Raw genomic sequence first — 20,741 nt, 5'->3', positions numbered from 1 at the left:
GTGTGTGAAAAGAATGCAAAAGAACCGTCTATATGGCTTTGGATAAGAGGGGCAGTAAAATGCCTTGTAATGCAAATGTGAATGTACTGTAGTAACTGTACTGGCTGTGAATGCTAGCGCTAAATAATGTGCATTTAAATGAATTTAACAAGATGAAACGTTTAAGCGGTCTGTCCCTGTTTTTTTTCTCTCCGCCAAAGTACTGTGGGAATCTGCATTTCATTGAGAAAGCTGAGACTGTCTGAAAAAAAATGCTGCAATCTCCAATTATTTGGAAGCTGGAAATGAATAATATTTGTTTTCATGCCTCCAACATGAATATTAATCCTAAAGAATACTCTTTTTTTATTTATCATCTGTCAGTTAAGCCTTTCTCAGCGACGTGATCTGATCCACGTTATTGACCAGTGATTACAGTGCTGAATATTCAAACAATGGAATATTAAAACGAAAACAGACACCAAATAGTGTAGTTTCTCAAACAAAATTAAAAGCAATGTTTTCTGTACCATTATTGAGATCACCAAAGCTGAATTGGCTGTTATGAAAAGAACCCGATATGAAAGTGTTTTATGAATAATGCAGCTGCAGTTGGTCGTACGACTTGCACTATTATCTTTTGGCCTAGAAAAAAAGAAAACTATAAAATATAGATTCCAGAAAATACTGAATGGCAAAAAATTCAGAGTGAAGACAACAAGTAGACTGATATAGGGGGATATATTTTCTTCTGTAAGAAAAAAGTATAATAAGGAAAAAAAATGATATTAAACAGAAAAAAGGTGACACCGAATACTTTACATGTGATGGCGTATGTTCCCATAAAGACTACATATGACAAGAGATTCCAGTGGGCATATTGGTCAGCAATGTAGGATTGTGATGGATGCATGGAGACCAACTCTCCTATAGGAGACATGAGAGAATTAGGGGCATCCCACACAGCAAGATGTCCGGTGTTATTTCAACTCTTAACAGAGTACATATGAGTCCAGTGGGGCCCAAGTAGGACCATATGTACTCTTTAAGAGTTGATTTAACACCGGAAACTTTACGGTGTACGGTGGGAAGACGCTGTAATTATTTTTTTCTAGTGAGACAGAGTGCCCTTTCCCATGATGCCCTGTTTTCTCAACACACTGAGCTGCTGGAGTATTGGTTCAAAAGGTACACTGCAATTTAAAATGTACAGTCGAGGCAATTATTGTGAATTAAGGAGGCCGTGTGCGCACTAGGACAATTCTCATGGCAGAGATGCCCTCTAAGATTAAAGAGTTCTTTGGCTTGTCTTTGTAAGGGGATGCTTTTAAGTTCTTTATGAAACCCCATATGGTGCGGTAGGTGTGAAAAGTGGGAAAGCTTCCAGAAACATTTTGCCTGACAAAGAACCCTTTAACTAGGTAGGTTTTCTCTAAGGAGACACAGAGGATCCTTTTTGGAACTCGTTCTTCTGAGAGTGTAGAAAGGTTAAAATGGAGTCTGTATCCCTGTATGTGTTTACATTTTTAGAACCCCCCCTCCCCCCCCACCCGGAATCAATGAACAATGGGCAGAGCCAGAGGCCATTTTGATAACTGCACAGTATGTGCTGTCTATAGCATAGTCTGTGCGTACAGTGCAGTACGTTTGCCATTGGGAAACATGTGTTGTTTGATTTAGTGAACCCTATGTAATAGCTTGCATTGGATGAGTTTAATGTTGAGACTGCTTAACTATGTGAGAGTAACATTACAGATCTTTTTTTCCAAGGGATGGTGTCATTTTCCATAAATTCACTGAAATGCGTTGTGTTCAGTCAACAGAAGACTGGACACTGTATAGGGTTCTCCATTGGAAGTTTAAATGAATTTAAATCCCTTGATGGAGTTTATGTTGTAGGGGTGCAGAGAGTTATTTGTATTTGATTTTGAAATCAAACTATCTGTGTTTAATCTGATGCTCTTAATAATTAAAGGTTATGTTCCTGTTAAATGCTTTTAAAAGTTGGAATTAATTTATCTTTCAAAAAGGGTATGCAAATGGGGGATGCCTCAGAGGTCAGTATTTTCCAAGATAGTGAGCAGGCGACTTATATTTTCCAGTTTATGATTTCAGTGACCCTAGTTCACTGTGCTTTGATTTGTTTTGTGTGTGAAAATGTCTGTGCTTTTGGATCAGATGTCTTTTAAAGGCTGCCAGTTAGAAACAGTTAGCCTTTGTTCAATAGATCTCTGCAATCCCCATGTCTCATGTTTAGCCATAAATGGCTATTGCTTTTGGGTTATGACTTGAATTAGGCCATAGTAAAGCAATGAAGCCATGGTGAAAATCTGGTGCTACACAACCTCTATGGTCTTTGTGTTCTCAGAGGGCTGTTAGTTTTACTCTTTGCTTTCTGTTCTTCGTGTGAAATGGAGGTAATTCATATGTCGAGAGTTTTACAGCCACTGTGAAAGTAGAACAGGGGCCATGGAAAGCAATATATTGGTAGATTAATTTGTTGGTTATTTAGTGTAACCACATTGCACATTTTAGGATCTAAGCTAAAGCTTTCAGTGTCTGTTTTATGTTTTCATAGATTAGGATGAAATATTAAAAGGAGTCATAACTGTTTTGTTCTGGGTATCTGTTCCTAATTAATTTTACAGTAGCTGTTCAAAGCGACACGGAGGTCTACACCAGCCAAGTGGGTCGGTGGCTATTGTTTCAAACGTCACAAACTGAGGTTTTGGACATTACGTTAAATCGGTGCAATCTGTATCCTTGGACTCACTGGGCATTGGCCACCAAAGGGGGTTGTGACTATACGGTTTATACAGGTTTATACAGTTGGGTCGTTTTTTAAAAAAAACGTTTTTGGCGGAATGATATTTTGACTTGGTGTGCTGCACAAAAGGGGAAGTTTAAAACATCATGGAGTACAGAACCAGCCTGTGATTTAACATAATGTTGCACTTCCCGAGGTGAAAGTTTTGACAGATTGGGGTGGTGCGAGAGAGGCTCGGTAAATAGGACAGAGGAAGTTGGGAACAGTCGTACCCTCGCGTTACCTCCGAAAACATTAGAATACCGGTGATGTATACGACCATTACCGTCGACCGAGGCGGAGAAGTGGGATCGGGCGAGATCTTAATCCATTTGATGAATGATTTGTCAACTCCAAAATGTTCCAAGTCTGAGAAAAGGAAGGACTAGCTTTACTCAGTCCAAAGCATTTTCTGCATCGGTGGTTGTGGCTATGGGAATGCCATTATTTACTTGGAAGATTAATTACATTGTGAAATTGGCACACGTTGTCTTATGAATATCCCCTTTCATAAAACCTGTATGATATTGGGTGGATTAATTAGTTGGTTATTTAGTATAACCATGTCGCTCATTTTAGGATCTAAGAAGTGATAATGCATTGTTAAAGAAATTTTCAGTGTCTGTTTTATGCTTTCATAGATTAGGGTGAAATATTTAAAAGGAGTCATATCTATTTTGTGCTGGGTATCTGTTGCTAATGAATTTGTGATGACAGATATTTTTCTTTGATTTGTTAACTGCCTGCCCTTATCACAAAAGTGTTCCTGCCTCAGTCTAATCACAGCACAGTGAATTAAAATTTCGCTTATCCGCATTATCGAGTTTGTATCCAGATTTCAGCAGTTTTAATATGTTTTTATCTGTGGGATTTTAGAGAACAAGCCATTCTTTTTAACTATTGCATGTAGTTGCAGTTCTTGATTATTGCCCTTTTTTTCTGTTTGAAGATGTGCACCATGATCATATTAGTGGTTTCCCAAGCAGGGATATACATGTTACATGGAACATGGAAGTGTGTGTGTGTATACATTACATACATTAGCATTTAGCAGACGCTCTTATCCAGAGTGACTTACATTGCGTCCATTCATACAGCTGGATATATACTGAAGCAGTGCAGATTAAGTACCTTGCTCAAGGGTACAACAGCAGTGTCCCACTCAGGTATCGAACCTATGACCTTTCGGTTACAAGCCCAGTTCCTTACCCTCTATGCTACACTGCCGCCCCCCCCCCCCCCCCATACTTACAGACTGCACTATCGTGTATGTATAAGTATTTGGACGGTGATATAGTATTAGTTCTTTTGGCTCTGTACTCCAGCACACTGGATTTGAAATGAGACATTGAATATGAGGTTGGAGTGCAGACTGTCGTCTTTCATGTCTTTGTATTTACATCCGTATCAGGTCATCCGTGTAGGAAGTATAAATAAACCTTGATTCCATGTCTAACACAAGAGTTGATTCCATGCTTCCTCTGCATCTAACATAACTCATAACTGCGGCCTGCTGGTTTTTCGTTCCAACCATTTAAGATTAATTTTAGTTTTCTGACTGGTCTATAAATGCTGATTCCCTCCAGTACAGTAAAAAAATAGTCGGAACACATCTGCAGTCTGCGGCTGTAGCTGGTGCTTATACAAATGTCAGCTCAAGATTTGGTTGAGCTAATTAAATAATCAAGCAGTTGGCACAAAATCCTGAAACGGATCAGTTGTGCTCCCCTGACATACAGTATGTATTATACATGAAAGTATAAGTATAAATTGAATGGATTTTGTATGTAGAGATGAATTGGAATGTGGCCAATGAGAGGTATGGTAGACTGAAAGGCTGAACCTCACAGAGACTTATCAGTGTAAAATGCGCTCTGTCTGAGTGATTTTTACACTCAGATGTGTTTTTTTTTGTGCGAGATCTGAGTTGTTTCAAAGGGAGAGATCTGGTAAAGATAGGATTATGTTACAGCTTGTTTATTTGTGTTTATTTTTGGAAATTTTTGCAAATGAGGAAAGATTCAAGTGAGTCAGTACGCCTGGATACATTTGCAGCTGTTTAATCTGCGCTGCCTTTTGGACCATTAATAATGAAGATAATAATCAGCTTCAGGTAACTGTTGCTCTTTCAGTTAGTGTTTTATTAGCAAAGAACATAGATGTGCCTTTTGGAATAGGAAGAGCAGACATGTTGCATTTTCAGTTTTAGTAAGCGTTTTAGTGGAGTAAGCATTACATCTGTCTTTAATCATGTTAATTCATTCAGGATCCTTTCATTTTGAGCAGGAAAGTGCCTATATTTAATAATTATAGGCCTATACATATTGTGCCATATTGTGGAAGGGACTTTCCCAGTAAGGATCCTCCCCCCCCCCCCCCAGTATGTATTGCTTGTTGGAAACTCTATACAAAAAGTTGGGGGGGGTTGGGGTTGGGGCAATGCCCTCGAGCGAGGTGCTTAACCCGAATAGCTTCAGCGACGAATCGGCTTTATTAATTCATCGCAAGCGACGGACGTCAGCCGTGAAGTTCTATCTGCGCTTAGTCGGTCTGCTACGTTCCCTGAATGTGAACGTAACAGAAGAGGGGAACTTGAGATGAGAAGAGGCCTTTTTCTTTTGCTCTTTCCAGGAAGCAATAGCAGGGACGCGGTACAGTACCGGGGTCAACGGCTTCATCGCTTTACTGCACAATGAAGCCAAGTCAATAGCCATTTGTGGCTAAACAAGAGACACGGTGATTGCAGGGATCTCTTAAACAAAAGCTAACCGTTTTCTGTGTTCTTAACCTAAATAAGCCCGTAACACAAGGGGGTTAGAGGAGGGGGAACAAAAAAAAAAGAGAGAGAAAGAAATTAGAGGCTTTTGTTTGGTTTGGATGATGCTAGTTTATATTCCATGCTGGTAAATGAAGATAAGCTTGCACTACCGCTAGCTATAATCGCAATGACATTAGCTGAAACCGGTACTTCTCAGGCAAATGTATATTACTCTTTGATTAAAAAAAAGAAAGAAAGTTTACTGCCAGTTTCTGCCCCTTCAGATTTTACTTTGTGAACTTTGAAATGAGTTTCTATTTAAATGGTTTAGCTCTTACAACTGAGTGGTTGCTGAACTAAATTATTTTTTCGTCTTGAAAGAACAGCAAAATGTTGCCCGTGCATCATGGTCTCATCAGCTATTGGTTTATTGATACTCCTGCTAGGACTACATTCATTTAATAAACAAGAGCGGGGAAAATCAATGCCATCAGTTGTGACTACAGTTCATGCAAGAAAACAATTATCTTTGTGAACCCACCAAGAATTTCTGTATGTGCAGTAAAACTTTCATTGATTAAGCAAGGCAAATGTTTGTATTTATCGGTTAAAGTGTTCAGGAATGCCAGTAAAATTTCAAGGTGAGGACAAGCTCTAATAGATTATATTGTATTTGTTTTTGTACAGTGTCCTATGTTGTTAATGCAATGCTTATGAAACACATTCTCTTATTAAATGATATCACAAGCAAAGGCAAATCACAAGTTAAGGGTATTTATGAATGTAATTTGGCAACACGGGTGTGACCCTGGCCTGTGTCATTAGCTGGCTACCACTGGGTCACAGCGGTGGGGGCCAGAGGTGGAACATCCAGGGGTCAGAAAGTAAAAAGTCCTGCCGTGTTCTTCCTCCTCCCGTGAACTCGGCCAGCTGATTTCATTAATTAGCTCTACCTCCTGGCAGAGGAAGTGTGCTAAAGAGCAAATCCAGGCAATTGGCACAAAATACTGGGGAGGGTTTTCCACCCCTGGATTTTAGCCCGACAGGAATGTTCTGTTCAGGGGTATCCCTGAACCCAGCCATGAACAAGGTGCTCGCAGGTTACCGGTTGTGTGGCATCTGAGAGAGATACTCTGGAGAATCGTGCTAGCTCTCCTGCAGAGCTGTGTGGTCTGTGCTGCAGAACTGTGCTGTGTGGTCTGTTCTGCAGAACTGTGTGGTCTGTCCTTCATAACTGTGCTGTGTGGTCTGTTCTGCAGAACTGTGTGGCCTGTAGTGTGGACAGCAGTGACAGGTGCTCAGGAATGTTGGAGGAGTGCATGTGCATCACCTCTAGAGCTCCTTGCATAGGTGTGGGTGGCACAGTAGAAATTCAAATGAAGAAATGCCTAAAAGTAAAAAGAATTATTAAAAATAATAATAATACAGCCAAAGCTATTTAAACAGCATTATATTGCAGGATATAACTAATTTATTTTCATTAAAATCCTTGATGCATCATATCGTCGTCTAGAAAAAAAAACATAATAATGATTTCTTGTTTATTACCTGCAACAGCTCACAAAATATGATTTATGCGCTGAAGCTGTGTTTCGATATTTCTCTTGTTTACTTATTTTGTAATGTAAACAGTTTTGTTTTTATTGCCACTGCATTGTGCAAGCTGTTTGTAGAAAATAAATATGTGAGAATATGGAAATTTATTTGGGTTCCCAGCAGTTTAATGGGATGCATGTAGCATGTTAACCACTGCACCGCGTAACAAAACAGACCCCTCGTTAATCTAATATAACTCCAATCATGGGGGTGTTCAGTTTTAATTAACCTTTATCTGTGGCGCGGTTGTACAAGACGTGCGAGATCACTTCTAATTAAAGGACAGCGGACGGTGAAACGTTACCGCGTTACAGTAAATCAACTCGTACAGAGGACGTGCGGTCCCCATCGAACTCGTACGTACTCTGTTAAGAGTTGAATTAACACCGGACATTTTACTGCGTTTCTGCTCGTGGAGAACAAACGGTCACATCGACCGCTGAAATTATCAACCTCTGGTTTTTGTCTTGGAGGTCAGGTGCCGTTGATTTCCCCCTTTCTTTCGATGCCGATGTAACACATACAATGTGGGGCAAATTGTTTTCTAGTACACATTTCCTTTCAGCCACTGTTCTCTAGACAGGGGGAGTGTAACCAACTGGCTGCGCAAGTGGCTAATTGGCTCCTAATTGCACAGGAATTATTGAACAGAGCTCCTTGATGACTAGGGGGCTAATAAATGGTCTTCATATCCCACCCGTGCCCATCTGATATAATATTGATTCCTCCTCTTTGCTTGGGTTGGAAAGCCCCGTCTAACCAACCATTAATTTTAATTACATCCACTAGCGACTCACGCTACGCTTCACAGTGACGATGGGCTCAGCTTTCAGAAGGCCACTGTGGAGAACTAAAGCAATCCCCCCCCCCCCCCTCCAATCTGAATTCTCTCAGCAGCCTCTCACAGTTTCATGCAGTTTTTTGAATATAAATTATGAATATAAATATATATATTTGAATATAGATTATGCCATTTGCCTTATGCGAGTCAATTTACTTGGGATAATCACATTTGTTAGATTGTGTTTTTTTTTTTTTTTGCTTCAAAATAATTTTCTACGGATAAAAAAATGAATGCATATCCATGTGCATTTAAGGTGCTGGCCAGTATATTTGTAAATATATGTATGCAATTACGTTACTTGTAGCTGTATGTATGTATGCAGTTTGTTTCAGTGTAATTTCTTATTCTCCAATTCACATTCAGCCAGAAGTTGTGGTTTAGGAAGTGTAGTACTTAAAGCGTATTACAGTAAGTGAAGTACTTAATATGAGGTCCTGTAGGTATAGTCACGTGTACAAAATTTGCAGTAGTTTCACTGCACTCTTCTGAACTACAGTTGCATAAACACTGAATAAATTCACACATTAAATTCACATTTGGGTGCATAAGGTTTTGTATTTCGTGACGGAATACATTTTGATGAAAACTGACACATTTTTTGTTTTTGCCATCTCTACTGTGGTTTTTTGCAAATTTGAAGCGTGACAATATTCACAAAATGAACTGAATCCTGTGCCAAACTGGAAAAAAAAAGTTTGCTGTGCTGGATTTTTATTTATTTATTTATTTTTCCAAACAGAAATTCTCAACAGGCCCCTGAGAGATCGAGGCGCAAAATGATTCTGGACAAACTGGCCAAAAAAAAAAAAAAGAAAGTATGCAATTTCGCCGTTTTCTCGAAACACGGGGCGCTATAAATCCTCGCCGTCGGGGAAAGCGGGAATGGCAATCGCTTCCGTTGTCTTCCCGGGAACGCTCGGGGAGGAGACCGCCTGGAGATCATCTCTTCAGCGGGCCGGAGAAATGACACGTACGCCAAAAAAACAAAAAAAACGGTTTTGAGCGAGAGCGAGAGAGAGAGAGAGAGAGACCAGATTGAATGGCGGAGGCGAGCGCCTCGTTCCCCGTCGCGGGTCGCCCCCCCCATGGGGTTATCTCAGGTTAATGTAAAAAATTCCACCACCCCCATCCCGTCCCGTCCCCCCCCCCCACCCCCCCCCCCCCCCAAATAACGCGGCCGGTGAGGGATGATGAACTGCCGCGGCGTCCGCGGACGCTAGCAGGTGACCGCGCGAGTGCGGCGGGGGGGGATACGTCTTAATCTGGCGCTCTGTTTCTGTCTCCGCTCGTTCCCGGTCAAATTATGATAACTTGGCGGTGAACTCGCCGCCATTACGACCAGATGAGTCGATCCCTCATCCCGTTACGGGGGGGGGGGGGCCCGCAAGTCCTCCCCCGTTCTGTCCGACAGGCACAAATTTCGGGTTGAGCGATGGTCGGGACTGCGTTCAGTAACTGGGGCAGAGGAAGTGCTGTATCACTTTCCAGTTTCGACAGTAATAGGTTTGGCCATAAACTCCAGTCTGTACTCTTTTTTTTTTACGGAGTTTTTACAGTTTTTCTTCCCCCCTGCAGGTCTAATTAGGATTTATCTCACACTCAGAGGCTAAGGGGTTGCTTTAAGGCCAGTATGGCAAATTATGTTTTAACATAGTTTTTCGCATGACCATAGTTTTAGCATGACCTGTTTTAATAGAACTGTGTCAGCTTTTAAAAATTCATTGAGAAAATGTCTTTTTTTTCCTCCCTCCTGACGTTATGCAATAAAGAGGACACTAGTGGAAAACAGGAGCGAAGACGCATTATTCTAGAGATATTGCTTTCTGGAATACCTGGCCTGGCCGATTTTCAGACAGGGGTATTTGAAATTCAGAAACGCGTCATTTCTTGGAAATGATATTTCTCTGCCTCACCGGTCCATGTTCTTTGTCCTCGTGTTCATATTGCATCTGAAAATGAATTCTGTAATCTGTGGTCGACATTCATTCTTTGCCTCTGCAACCTTTATGATTTGGTTGGCATGCAGTCGTCAGTATTTTGCAAGGTGTCCTTTAAGCATTGTGATTTATATGGTGCCATGGTTACGGAGATGGCTATGGCTGTGGAGCACAGGAGGAGAGGTGGGAATACCTTGAACAGGTCTGTAAGGGGGCCTTAAAGAATATGAGACCATAGGACTGTCTATGGTGGCCTGGGGTGGTGGGGCCCAACTTGAGATCTTTCCATGGGGACCAAAAATCCCTGTCCCAGCCAAATTTACCAAATTAAACCCCCCCACTCTCCCTTGGGGGGGGGGGGGGGGGGGCAAAGCCAGTGATGTCCTGCTATTGTGGGAACAGTTTGGGAATAACACAGGCCAGGGTCATTGGGGTCTGCCTGAGCTACTGTCAGAAACACTTTGCTTGCGATTGCATTTAATAAGAGAAAGTGTTTCATAATCATACTAAACATACACATAGTACAAACAATATAGAGCACTGTCCCATTCAGTGCAATTATAATTTTGTCCCTTTGTGCAGTACCTTTCAGTTTTACTGTCAATCATGCACACTTTCACACACAAATACACACATTCAAGTTCACTTTACTGTACGTGTTTAGCCGGTGAACTGGTGTCAGCCCATAATTTATCTAACTAAATCAGTGGAGTAAAGTTAATTCCCTCTTGGGTGTGAAATGGTTTCGGGTTTTGGTCTCTGTTTCTTAACAAAAGGACGATAGGCCCCGTGGCTTTCCATGACCCGGGTTGCACTGTTTGCCGAGGCCAGGAGAGACTTCAGAACAATGGTAACCAAGCCTGTTCCTGGAGGTCGTCCTCTAGGTTTTCATTTCAACCCCAATTTGGTACACCTGACTCCACCAATTAGCTGCTCAATGCAGACCTTTAGCTGTTGACTGAGGTGTGGTTTGTTATAGTAGATCTCTAGGAACAGGTCTGGTTACCACTGCTTTAGAACCCCCTCTCATTTAAAGAATAACAAATCTTTGAAAAACTGTTTCAGACATTCACCACAATAAATATCATCGCTGACAATAATAACGATGATAATAATGGGAGAATAGCAGTAACTGAGTAAATCTCTGCAGTTATTCTATGCCTTTGATGTCCAGTGATTGCTGGTAAAATGAACGACTGCAACATTCTTGTGCCTGGTATGTGAGTCAACCGGCATTTTTTTTTTTTTTTTTTTTTTTTTTGAACCTTTGGATTTCATTAGCAATTCTCCCGTTTTTCATCATGTAGTCAGACAGGAAACACACGATCGGCAACTCAAAACACACCACACACTGGATTATCTATTCTCTAATATCTCTGCATAAAAGGCTATTTCTCTTCTGTCGAGGAAATGTTTATTTAAAAACATCCGTGTGTACATTCATTTTCAAAGTCAGCGGAGGAGGAAAGGGGAATCGTTCAGCAGTAAATAAAATATGATGGTGAGTAGGTTTGTTTTTGAAATATCATACTGCTGCAGCTCTTTTTTTTTTTTGCCAGTTCGTACGTGAAAACATAAGTTTATAACGAATACATATTATGTTGCATTGATTTTTAGCAAAGCATTTATGCACTCTGAAATGAAATGCCTATTTCTCAGTGAAGGACGTCTTGAATCTGTTTTGCAATTAAGCATATCAGATGAAAAGTTTCTCAGGCTTCTGTGAAAGTTGGTGAGATTTCAGATTGAAGTTGAGTAACGGTACTTTAGATCTTCCCAGGACCAGGGAGAGGATTGTTCTTCTGATACATTTACCCAGCAAAAAGGAGGTGTAGTACAGTATCTTCACTTTGAAAAGGGAAGAGAGATAAGCGCAAGCATTCGTCTGGAAGTTGAAATAACTTCTTTTTCAGCCGCTTTGGGCAGAAGCGCAATAGTGCAGACGGTCCCCTGATTGAACTTTTTCCGGTTGTCGTGAGTAGATCATCCATGCTGTCCATGCACTTTGGTCGAGTTACGAGTGCGTTTGTCCACGGAGGCATGCAGTAAGGAGAACGCCGCACAGCGTGTTTGCAGATGACGGATCTAACGCGAGAAAAGCTCTCGGACGAAAGGCTGTGAGTAGTGCTATCTTCCCAGGCTAACGTGCTGTCCACCCAGGCTAACCGTGCTATCTGCCCAGGCTAACCGTACTATCCGTCCAGGCTAACTGTGCTGTCTGCCCAGGCTAACCGTGCTATATCCGCCCAGGCTAACCGTGCTATATCCGCCCAGGCTAACCGTGCTATATCCGCCCAGGCTAACCGTGCTATATCCGTCCAGGCTAACGTGCTAACGTCCAGTGCAGGAAGACGGTGTATAAGAAACATACCAAATGCGCAATTTGTGCAAGCATCAGTTAACTGTGAGGCTGTGGTGACACGCTGAGTGCCATCTGGTGCGAGCATATTCCAGCCCAACGCCAGGCTTAGGCTCAGGCTCACAACAGAGACTCTGAGCACCTCATATTTATGGCTGACCATGTTTTGCACGGCACACCATAGAGACGCTCATTATTTAGCTTGTGTTGTTTAGTATTGTTTAGCCAGTTACAGTATGTAGCCAGTAATTCATGTCAGGGGGAGGGCAGCTGAGCATAATTGGTGCAGTATCATAACGAGGAAAACTGTTTCCTGGCTATCTTGTCATTGCGCAGAAGGAAGGTGTCTATGCACAGAGGAAATACCTTTTTAGCTGTTGCCTCAATGACCCTGGGCCAGTGGTATAGCCCCAAATTGAAACTGTAGACCAAAACTTTTTAGTCCTGGCCTTTTTCGAGGGCCACCCGTGCCTTGGGGCCCTCAGTAGTCAGTTGCACTATACCTGCACTATACACTGTGATGCCCTAGCTCTCAGCTCCAGAGTTAACTCCCATGCCATCGCCCCCCCCCCCCCCCCCCCCCCCCCCCCACCATCATTCGAGAGAGCAACTTTCCCTCAATTCTGACCGCAATCAGTTTTGCTATCAGAATTACACAGGGGGTGGGCGGGGTTCAGTCCCGAAAAAACCCTTCTTTTGCAGGAACTTGATTCAACTCAACTGAGTAATGTTCTGTCATGAGCTGCCAGTGGCAAGCTGTCTTAAAGAATGAGTGTTTGAAATGCTTAGCATGCCTGTAAGATGACTGGACAGTTCTGATGATAAACTGAAATACAGTCTTTGTTATTTGAAAACACTGCATGTATTTGTGACCATTAAAAGGCCTTTATTCTGTATCCCAGTCGGTTGAAAAAAATAAAAAATAAATAAATGAAGGTTCCTCCTTTCATTTTCCATGTCCAGGCCATTTCAATCTCCATTTCAAAACCACTCGTCTTAAGATGTTGTTGAAATCTCCGGGTTATGTCGCAAATTTACCTTTTCGTGAAAGTCAAGAGCGTGTCCTGCTGAGTGGTTTATGGGCTCGTAAAAGCTTTAGTGCTCTCCCTATATAAGAATCACATTTGCAGAATGCGATTGGATCCTTACAAGTGCCAGAATCCTGTAAGCGAAGTATTTTATTGGGGCTTCTAATGGTTTTGTCCCAAGGGCTCTTCATCATATATCACTGTATGAGATCATTTCAAACGTAAACCCCCCCCCCACCCCCACCCCGCCGCCACCCCCCCCCCCAACCTCACCTCACCCCTTTCAGCGAATGTATGTACTTTAATACCTTAACTGTTTTATCGATCCATAGAAAGCAGCTCTCTCAATTACTTCACGCCGAAACACTGTATCGAATGCCACAGTTATCATTAAATGATTAAATTTTAGAAATGTGGTCCCTGCCTACAAATGTGCATGTGAGCTTTTATGCACACCGTGTCATTTACTCAGAGACAGTTGGAAAGTGTGGTTGGTAAGATGGTTCCTGGGGGATGTAGTTTTATGACCTCCTTAGAGCATTGCATCTTTATTTGGTGATTGAGAGGGGAAAAAATGCTATGGGTTCATTTTTTTTATTGCTTTGGAGGTATTTATTTATTTATGCTTCTTCCCTTTTCTCCCCAGTTTGTAGTGACCGTAGGTCTGTTTTTTATCTGGAACACCTCAATAACAGGCTTAGTTGAAGCTTGGCTGTTCACTCATCAATAATTTTCAGCTGAGTGCATCATGGTGGACATGAATGAGATAATACAAAAAAAAATTACAATATAATGCCATTGCATATATTGCACTATATACATATGATAACCATAGGAATTTCAGGTTTCAAATATTTCCATAAATATTTTAGACAGTTTGAGGAGAAACATTTAGATGTTTTATACGGAAGCCATGATAAATGCGTCTTTTTTTCTTTAGTATTGGAAGGTCAAGCACCCCAACACCAGCCACCACTTACAGTTGATTGTGATCAGCGCCTGGAAAGTGGCCGTTTTGGCTGTTGCAAGTCACTTCCGTGGAAGGACCAGGTCGAATAGGGCAGCTGAATCTTCTCAGCCGTAAGAGTCTCATCAGCTAGAGAGGGCGATGCTTATGAATTTGGAAAAAGAATGTTGTACTGTACGTTGGGTAAAAGCACTCGAAGCTGCACCTGTCGTCAAATTCAAATAAGGTGATTGTTTTTGGCTTTGACCACGGCAAGGTCGAACCCATTAGACGCAGCGCGGTGCCAGACATTAGTGTCACGGGGAGAGTAGGCGAATGAATTAAAAAGTAGAGCTCTGACTTGCGTCCAATGACGGTGCATTAGTAGGATTCATCACAGAGGCATCTACCACTCCGTCTGTTGTCATTTTAAAAAGTAGCAGAAAGCAAGGAAGAAAAAAAAAAGAGGTGTGTTTCAGCCTCACAGAATTTGACATTGAAGGGGCATGAAGATGTTGTGAAATGTTTTTCCACGTCGCCATTGTGATGTATCTGATGTTCCTTTTAAGGTTTAAGAAGTGCTTTTGAGGGGAAAAGAAGATTTGTTTTTAAAATAAGGATCGATTTTACTGAATTGATGCATATACAGTATATAAGCTGCATAAGGTCTACTATAAATAGCCATCAGGACTCATGGCCTTTAGTGTCATGTTCTTGAGATCATGTAATAAAGTATTTGTATTGTATTGTATTGTATTGTATTATATTTGGTGGCCAATCAAAGCTGGGTGCTTTTGTTAATGTTGATCCACAGCTTGGTATATTGCTTGGCTGATTGTAGGAAGAATTATCAGAAGTGTGGAGGGCTATAGGAACCAAAACTGGGGCAGCAAGGCCACATTTATTTGTTAATTTGTTCATTTATTTAACGGGGACAGTATACAAATAATTACAGTGATTAATGCAATGAGGATTTCATACGTACACATTCATAATACATCATGGTGAAAACATTATTAGTAAAGGACAAATATTATAGTACAATTGTACATTTGCCTGTTTTTGCTTAATATATTTGCCTATATATCAGACTTGCCAAGCAGGCAATTATATGTTAAGAAAAAATGTTTAAATATATAATTGTATTATAATTGTGAGCCAAGTCAAGATTCTGTCGTTTTTTTGTAATATTTAGACCCTATTTATGACTATCTGTGAAATATTATTACTTGTTAATATTTCACTTTTAAGTCACGCTCACTGTACTGCAGAAAGGCATAGCATATAAATGCAGACTGCCTTCAGAAGGTTCGAGGGATTGCTCTGTGACATCTTTGAAAGGGGATGGGCAGACTGAACATGGAGATGTTGACGAGGTACACACGGTTGCTATAGGAATCTGGCAGTGCCGTGTGCCGCGTGCGAGCGGGAGACTTGGCAGCCGGCGGTAGCTGTACTGGAAGACGCCACGTTGCCATGAGAACCCAATCAGCTGGGGGGAGCAGCAATGCATTGTGGGATCTTAAAATAAATATGCACACCACATCCCTCTCCCCCGCTCCCTCCATGTCTCATCCTGTGATATGGGGGGTGGGGGGTGGGTGTGCACTCGTACCATGTAATTCACCTCATTAAATGGTTCATTGAAAGGCAGCAACATGATTCCAGTCGCTCCTCCCCTGGGCCGGTTTCCATGACGTTCTTGGTTAGAGGCCCAATCAGAGCAGCCCAGTTGTTGTTTTTTTTTCTTTCTGAGATCCGGCCTCCTCGCTCTTCGGGATTGGTCCACCCCTCACCTCTGACTCAGCGAGACAGCCGGCCCATGCGAGGGCCCAGGGCCCACCGGCAGGTCCGTACCTCAACTGCTCGGCATTCTCCGAGAAGCCCACGCTTTGCTGGAACCTTCCGCTAGTGGGCTGCTGTTGCGCTGATCCTCGAAACGCTGGCGGGCACACAGCAGCGCCCCACGGCGGACCCAGTGTGGGCCACCGTATGCTTGCCAATTGGGGGGGGGGGGGGGGTGGGCGTACAGGGAATAGGGGAACGGTGAGATTTCGGCTTTGCCTCACGACCGCGAATCAAAGCACACGCTCAGATGAAAGATGGATTTTCCTCCCAGATGCACAGAGACAGGGAGGAGTAAGCGAGGAGGCCCTCATGCTTTTATAACGTGAACGTAACGAGAAAGTAAGTAAAACCGCCTTGGCTTCTGGGTGCTCCTCAGTGTGTTGCGTGTACGCATTCCGCATTCCACACGACTGTTGACGCGGTGCGTTTAGTAAAAGTGAATCATTAAGCAGCGGCTCACATGCTGTGATCCTCCTCTGGGCCGGATCCAGGAGCGTCTCCATTTCACTTCATTGCCTTGCCCAGTTATATATCTATTGCATGAATAATTAAATGAATTAAATTATTTATTTATTATATCGGTTCCGCGTCGTTGGTTTTGTAGGTCGTGCCGCATTAACCGCGCTTTGGAGCGGGAGCTCGCCGAGCCGTCCGAGATCGCGCGCGACTGAACTTCCGGGGCCCTTTCCGGGAAAAGGGAGCGGTGCGGTTCGCTGACCGTTGGCAACGGTTACGCACACACGGCTCCATCCTGGCTCGATTTCGGCAAACAGTCGGTAATTCAATTACATGGCAAGCTTGCTACGTCTGGTGCTTCTGGCGAATGACATAAGTCCCTTCCAGGAGGTGTCAGCACAGACACCAATACATCGGCTCGGCAAGCTGTGCCTGGCCTGAGGTTGGGCCCCTTCTGGTATATCCTCCTAACACCAAGCAATTCACTTTTGGTCCCCTGTTGGACTTAATCTCCAGAACCAGACATTCTACTATGCTGAAACCTACACTACAAGGCACATTCAAAAAAAAAAAAATAAAATAAAAATCTATATTATATATCTATATAAAATATCTACATTGTAACATGTTTTTGTCATCCAAATCTGAATGTTTTCATTAAAAAAAAATGGCAGTTGATATGACAGAGCCTTGTTTGCTAGATGAGGTCTGGCTGTGGCTCAGGCCTGGGTACACGTGCGGCATCTAGGCCGAATGACAACAGTGGACTATCGGGGTCGTTAAATAATCGCGCTTCGTTTTTTTTTCCCCGCAGGTGCAAGCAAATTGCCTACCCCGACGACCTTCCGCAGATCTCGGTGGTCTTCATCTTCGTGAACGAGGCCCTGTCGGTCATCCTGCGGTCCGTCCACAGCGTGGTCAACCACACCCCCGCTCACCTCCTGAAGGAGATCATCCTGGTGGACGACAACAGCGACAGCGGTAAGGGTGACGGCGAGCTCCCTCCACCATTACGACTCGCCTACTACCGCCCTGCACGGGCACCACGTTGTTACGGCAACGAGTAACATGGGAAATGTGGACTTCAAAATATCAGGCTTGTGTTGGCAGCAAATCGCTAGATTGCTACTAGCAGCTTCACTACCATAGCTAGCTAGTATTTACATGGCAAGTCGGTTAAATAAAACCAAATATAACAACAAAAACATTTAGACAAACAAAAAAGGCTCATCAAAAGGCTGTGTGTACACTTAGATTTTACCTTTTAACTGTGCCAGTTGCCAGTCTGTTTACTGGATGACAGATGGTGCCATATCATTGGTACACAGAAGTTTGCTTGAATTAAGTGTTTCTACTCTTGTTTTTTTAATTACTTTTTAGACATAATTCTCCTAAAGCTCCAACAAACAAAATAAATCACCGACAGCAGCAGGAGAAAAACAAAAAACATAAAATATATTGACACTGAATTAGCGGCACCATATATTTACCCAGATGAGGCAAAATCAGATTTAATGTTTAAAGTCCTGGTCTTGAGACCATCCTAACAACAACAACAATGAAAAAAATTCCAAGTTTAAAGGGGAAAATAGGTCACCCACATTTGTACTGTGTGGAGGCTGCATTGTGTTGTATTTCATCATTTATCTGCAAATAATATTGAGCACAAGGTTACTTTTACTTTTCATGGATGAAGCTGCTATAGGTATATAAAATTACTGTACTGATGTTATAACTTGCTTTTTACTAATTGGTTGTATACTAATGAGAAAGCAAGATAAGGTAAAAAAATACACTGATTTCATTAATGATTTCAAAAAAAATATTCGATGGACATTTAATAGGTTATTCTCCAGGGGGCAGAGCAGGAAATGACCGACAATAAAGCACTCGTTTTTAATAATGGAGCCATATTTGTACACATTTAAATTTTCAAGCGTTTAATTGCTGTCAGAAATGGGCACTTACACAGTCTCCAGTGAGTGGGTTTATGGGTAATTACATTTTTTTAACGGAGAAAACCATCCTATACTGCGAGTGGGTGCTTCAAAGGCTCTCTGAATGTTCGGCTAGCTCGTCGAACGTCTACATAAAAAAAAAAATACTCAAAAAGCCCTACATCTGAAGCGTGAGAGCATGAACGACATCGGCCATTGCTGAGTATCTTGACTGCGGATATGAAAGCGCTGATTCCAGTGTACTTATACAGTGCGAGAAGGTTCGTTATCCCGGGAAGGAATGTCATGAACCGCGAAACACGTCGGAAAAGCCCCCTGTAATTATTAAATCCCTGGGGTGTTTGTTTGCCTTTTTTTTCGTGGTCACTGGTCCATCGAAGAACAGGGAGGCTTTATTCCGTTACGACACCCGCTTACCGTAGGTAGCTTCGGTTTCCGCTGATTTGGCCTGGAGAGAGAGCCCGGTCATGAAGACAACCCCGTGCAAAAGGGACTGTCAGAACCCCCCCCCCCCCCGGTTTTCCTCTTGCCAAATGAGACAAAGCCGAACCAATGCGGTGGTGAATCTGTGTGCAGTCGCTCGCGGAGCGGAGGCAGAGGAGTGCATTCCCTCGAAAATAGATTGGCAGCATTTTTATTTTGTAACCTTGATACAATTAGCCCGGTCCCTGGACGTGTCTCGGAACGTGAGCTCGCATTTTTCTGAACCCTGCGACTGTAATTATGCATTGCTGTTTGTGTGTGTGTGGATAGAGAGAGAAAGAGTAAGAGAGAGAGAGAAAGAGGTAAAGGAATGGAGTGGTAGAGAGCCTGGGGGGAGTACACTTGGATGCAGCAAAGATTTAAAAAAAAAAAATAACAGCGAAAAGATGAGACCTGTCCTTTGGTGAACCTTTGTGAACAGTCTCCACGGTGATGCCAGTTGAAGTTCCTCCACAACTGCATGGCCCGTGGCTCCCAGAAGCTTTCTTGTTTCTGAAGAGTTACAGTGAACCAGATTCCCACTGACACTTGGCCCTACATCACTAGGGGTGGACTGGGGGAGGTCCATCTCCCTGGACAGGCTAAAAGGAGGGGGGGGGGGGGGGGGGTGACAATAACATCTTAAAAGGGGGCATTGGGTGAAACATGTGGCTCAGTTCATACGATGGCTGACTCACGCGATATACAAATCCCACAACCCCAAACCCGAGCTCCTGCAGCTGGAGGTTGGATCCCCCCATGGCACCTTCTGCCCTGTCATCCCTTCTTCATCTGTTACCATCTCTGCTTTCCCTCCATCTGAATGAAGCAAAAAAAAAACAGAAAAGCATGACGATCTGCCCGCTCTCCTTAAAAAGAAAAAACTTTTTTTAGAGTCCACATTGGCCCATTCCGGGATCCCAAGAGAACCTTTTAAATGGCTGACGATTCATGACATCAGATGGTGAGACGCGGATGTCAGGCGTGGTGACTTTGCCGCCTTTCTTTACTGGCACTGATGTCTGCGAAGGGCATTTTGTAGGAGTTTTATCTATTGGAATGTCTTTTGAGGGCAGCAGTAGGTGTGATTGGTTCTTTCAGGTGCCCAATCAAAAAGGAGGAGGAGGTGGGGGTCATTATTCAACATGCCTGGACAGCAGCTTTGTATCGCTGAAATGGCAGCCTTAGCCCACCACAGATTTAGTTTAGTGGTTAGTGTGATAGTTTTCCCTGCTGGAGGCCTGGGTTTGAGGCTCACTAGATCCTTTCTATTACTCTTTATTTCGCTCTCTATCAAAAACCTTCCACAGTTACACATAGCATAACATAACATAATGACAAGAACAGGCCATTCAGCCCAACATGCTCACTATTTTCCTACCACTAAGGGCCCACCACCTTCAAACTGGATAGTATCCAGCACCGTATCAGACTTGGTCTTGAAAACCCCCAGAGTTTCTGCCTCTACTACATCTGCCACTACTACAAGACCTGGCAAGCTGTTCTACACATTTCCATTTATGCCCCTTGTTCTACTAACAGAAATTAACCTCTTTTGCTTCACTTTGTTAATCCTTTTTATGAATTTAAATCACCCCTAAGTCTCCTTTTATTAAGCTTGAAGATTTTAATCATCTTAAGCATCTGTAACATCAAGATGCTTGATATTATTCAATTCAGTCCAAGAGAAGGGGCATTGGGGGAAGGTGATCTTAATTTCACGTTTCGTAATTTTTGTTCATTAATTGTAATTTCGGCGATGTC

General features: G+C 42.6%; 1 protein-coding gene across 1 annotated transcript in view; it reads left to right on the top strand.

Moving 5' to 3' along the window:
- galnt9 (polypeptide N-acetylgalactosaminyltransferase 9) overlaps window positions 1-20,741 on the top strand; it is a 93,293-nt gene that overhangs the window by 21,490 nt on the left and 51,062 nt on the right. Inside the window, exon 3 of the mRNA XM_035379987.1 lies at window positions 17,372-17,538. Coding sequence (XP_035235878.1) covers window positions 17,372-17,538 — 167 coding nt within the window. The remainder of the gene's footprint in view (window positions 1-17,371; window positions 17,539-20,741) is intronic.

This window comes from Anguilla anguilla, chromosome 10, assembly GCF_013347855.1.
Source record: "Anguilla anguilla isolate fAngAng1 chromosome 10, fAngAng1.pri, whole genome shotgun sequence".
NCBI lineage: Eukaryota > Metazoa > Chordata > Actinopteri > Anguilliformes > Anguillidae > Anguilla > Anguilla anguilla.
This window is presented reverse-complemented; position numbering and strand designations above follow the sequence as displayed.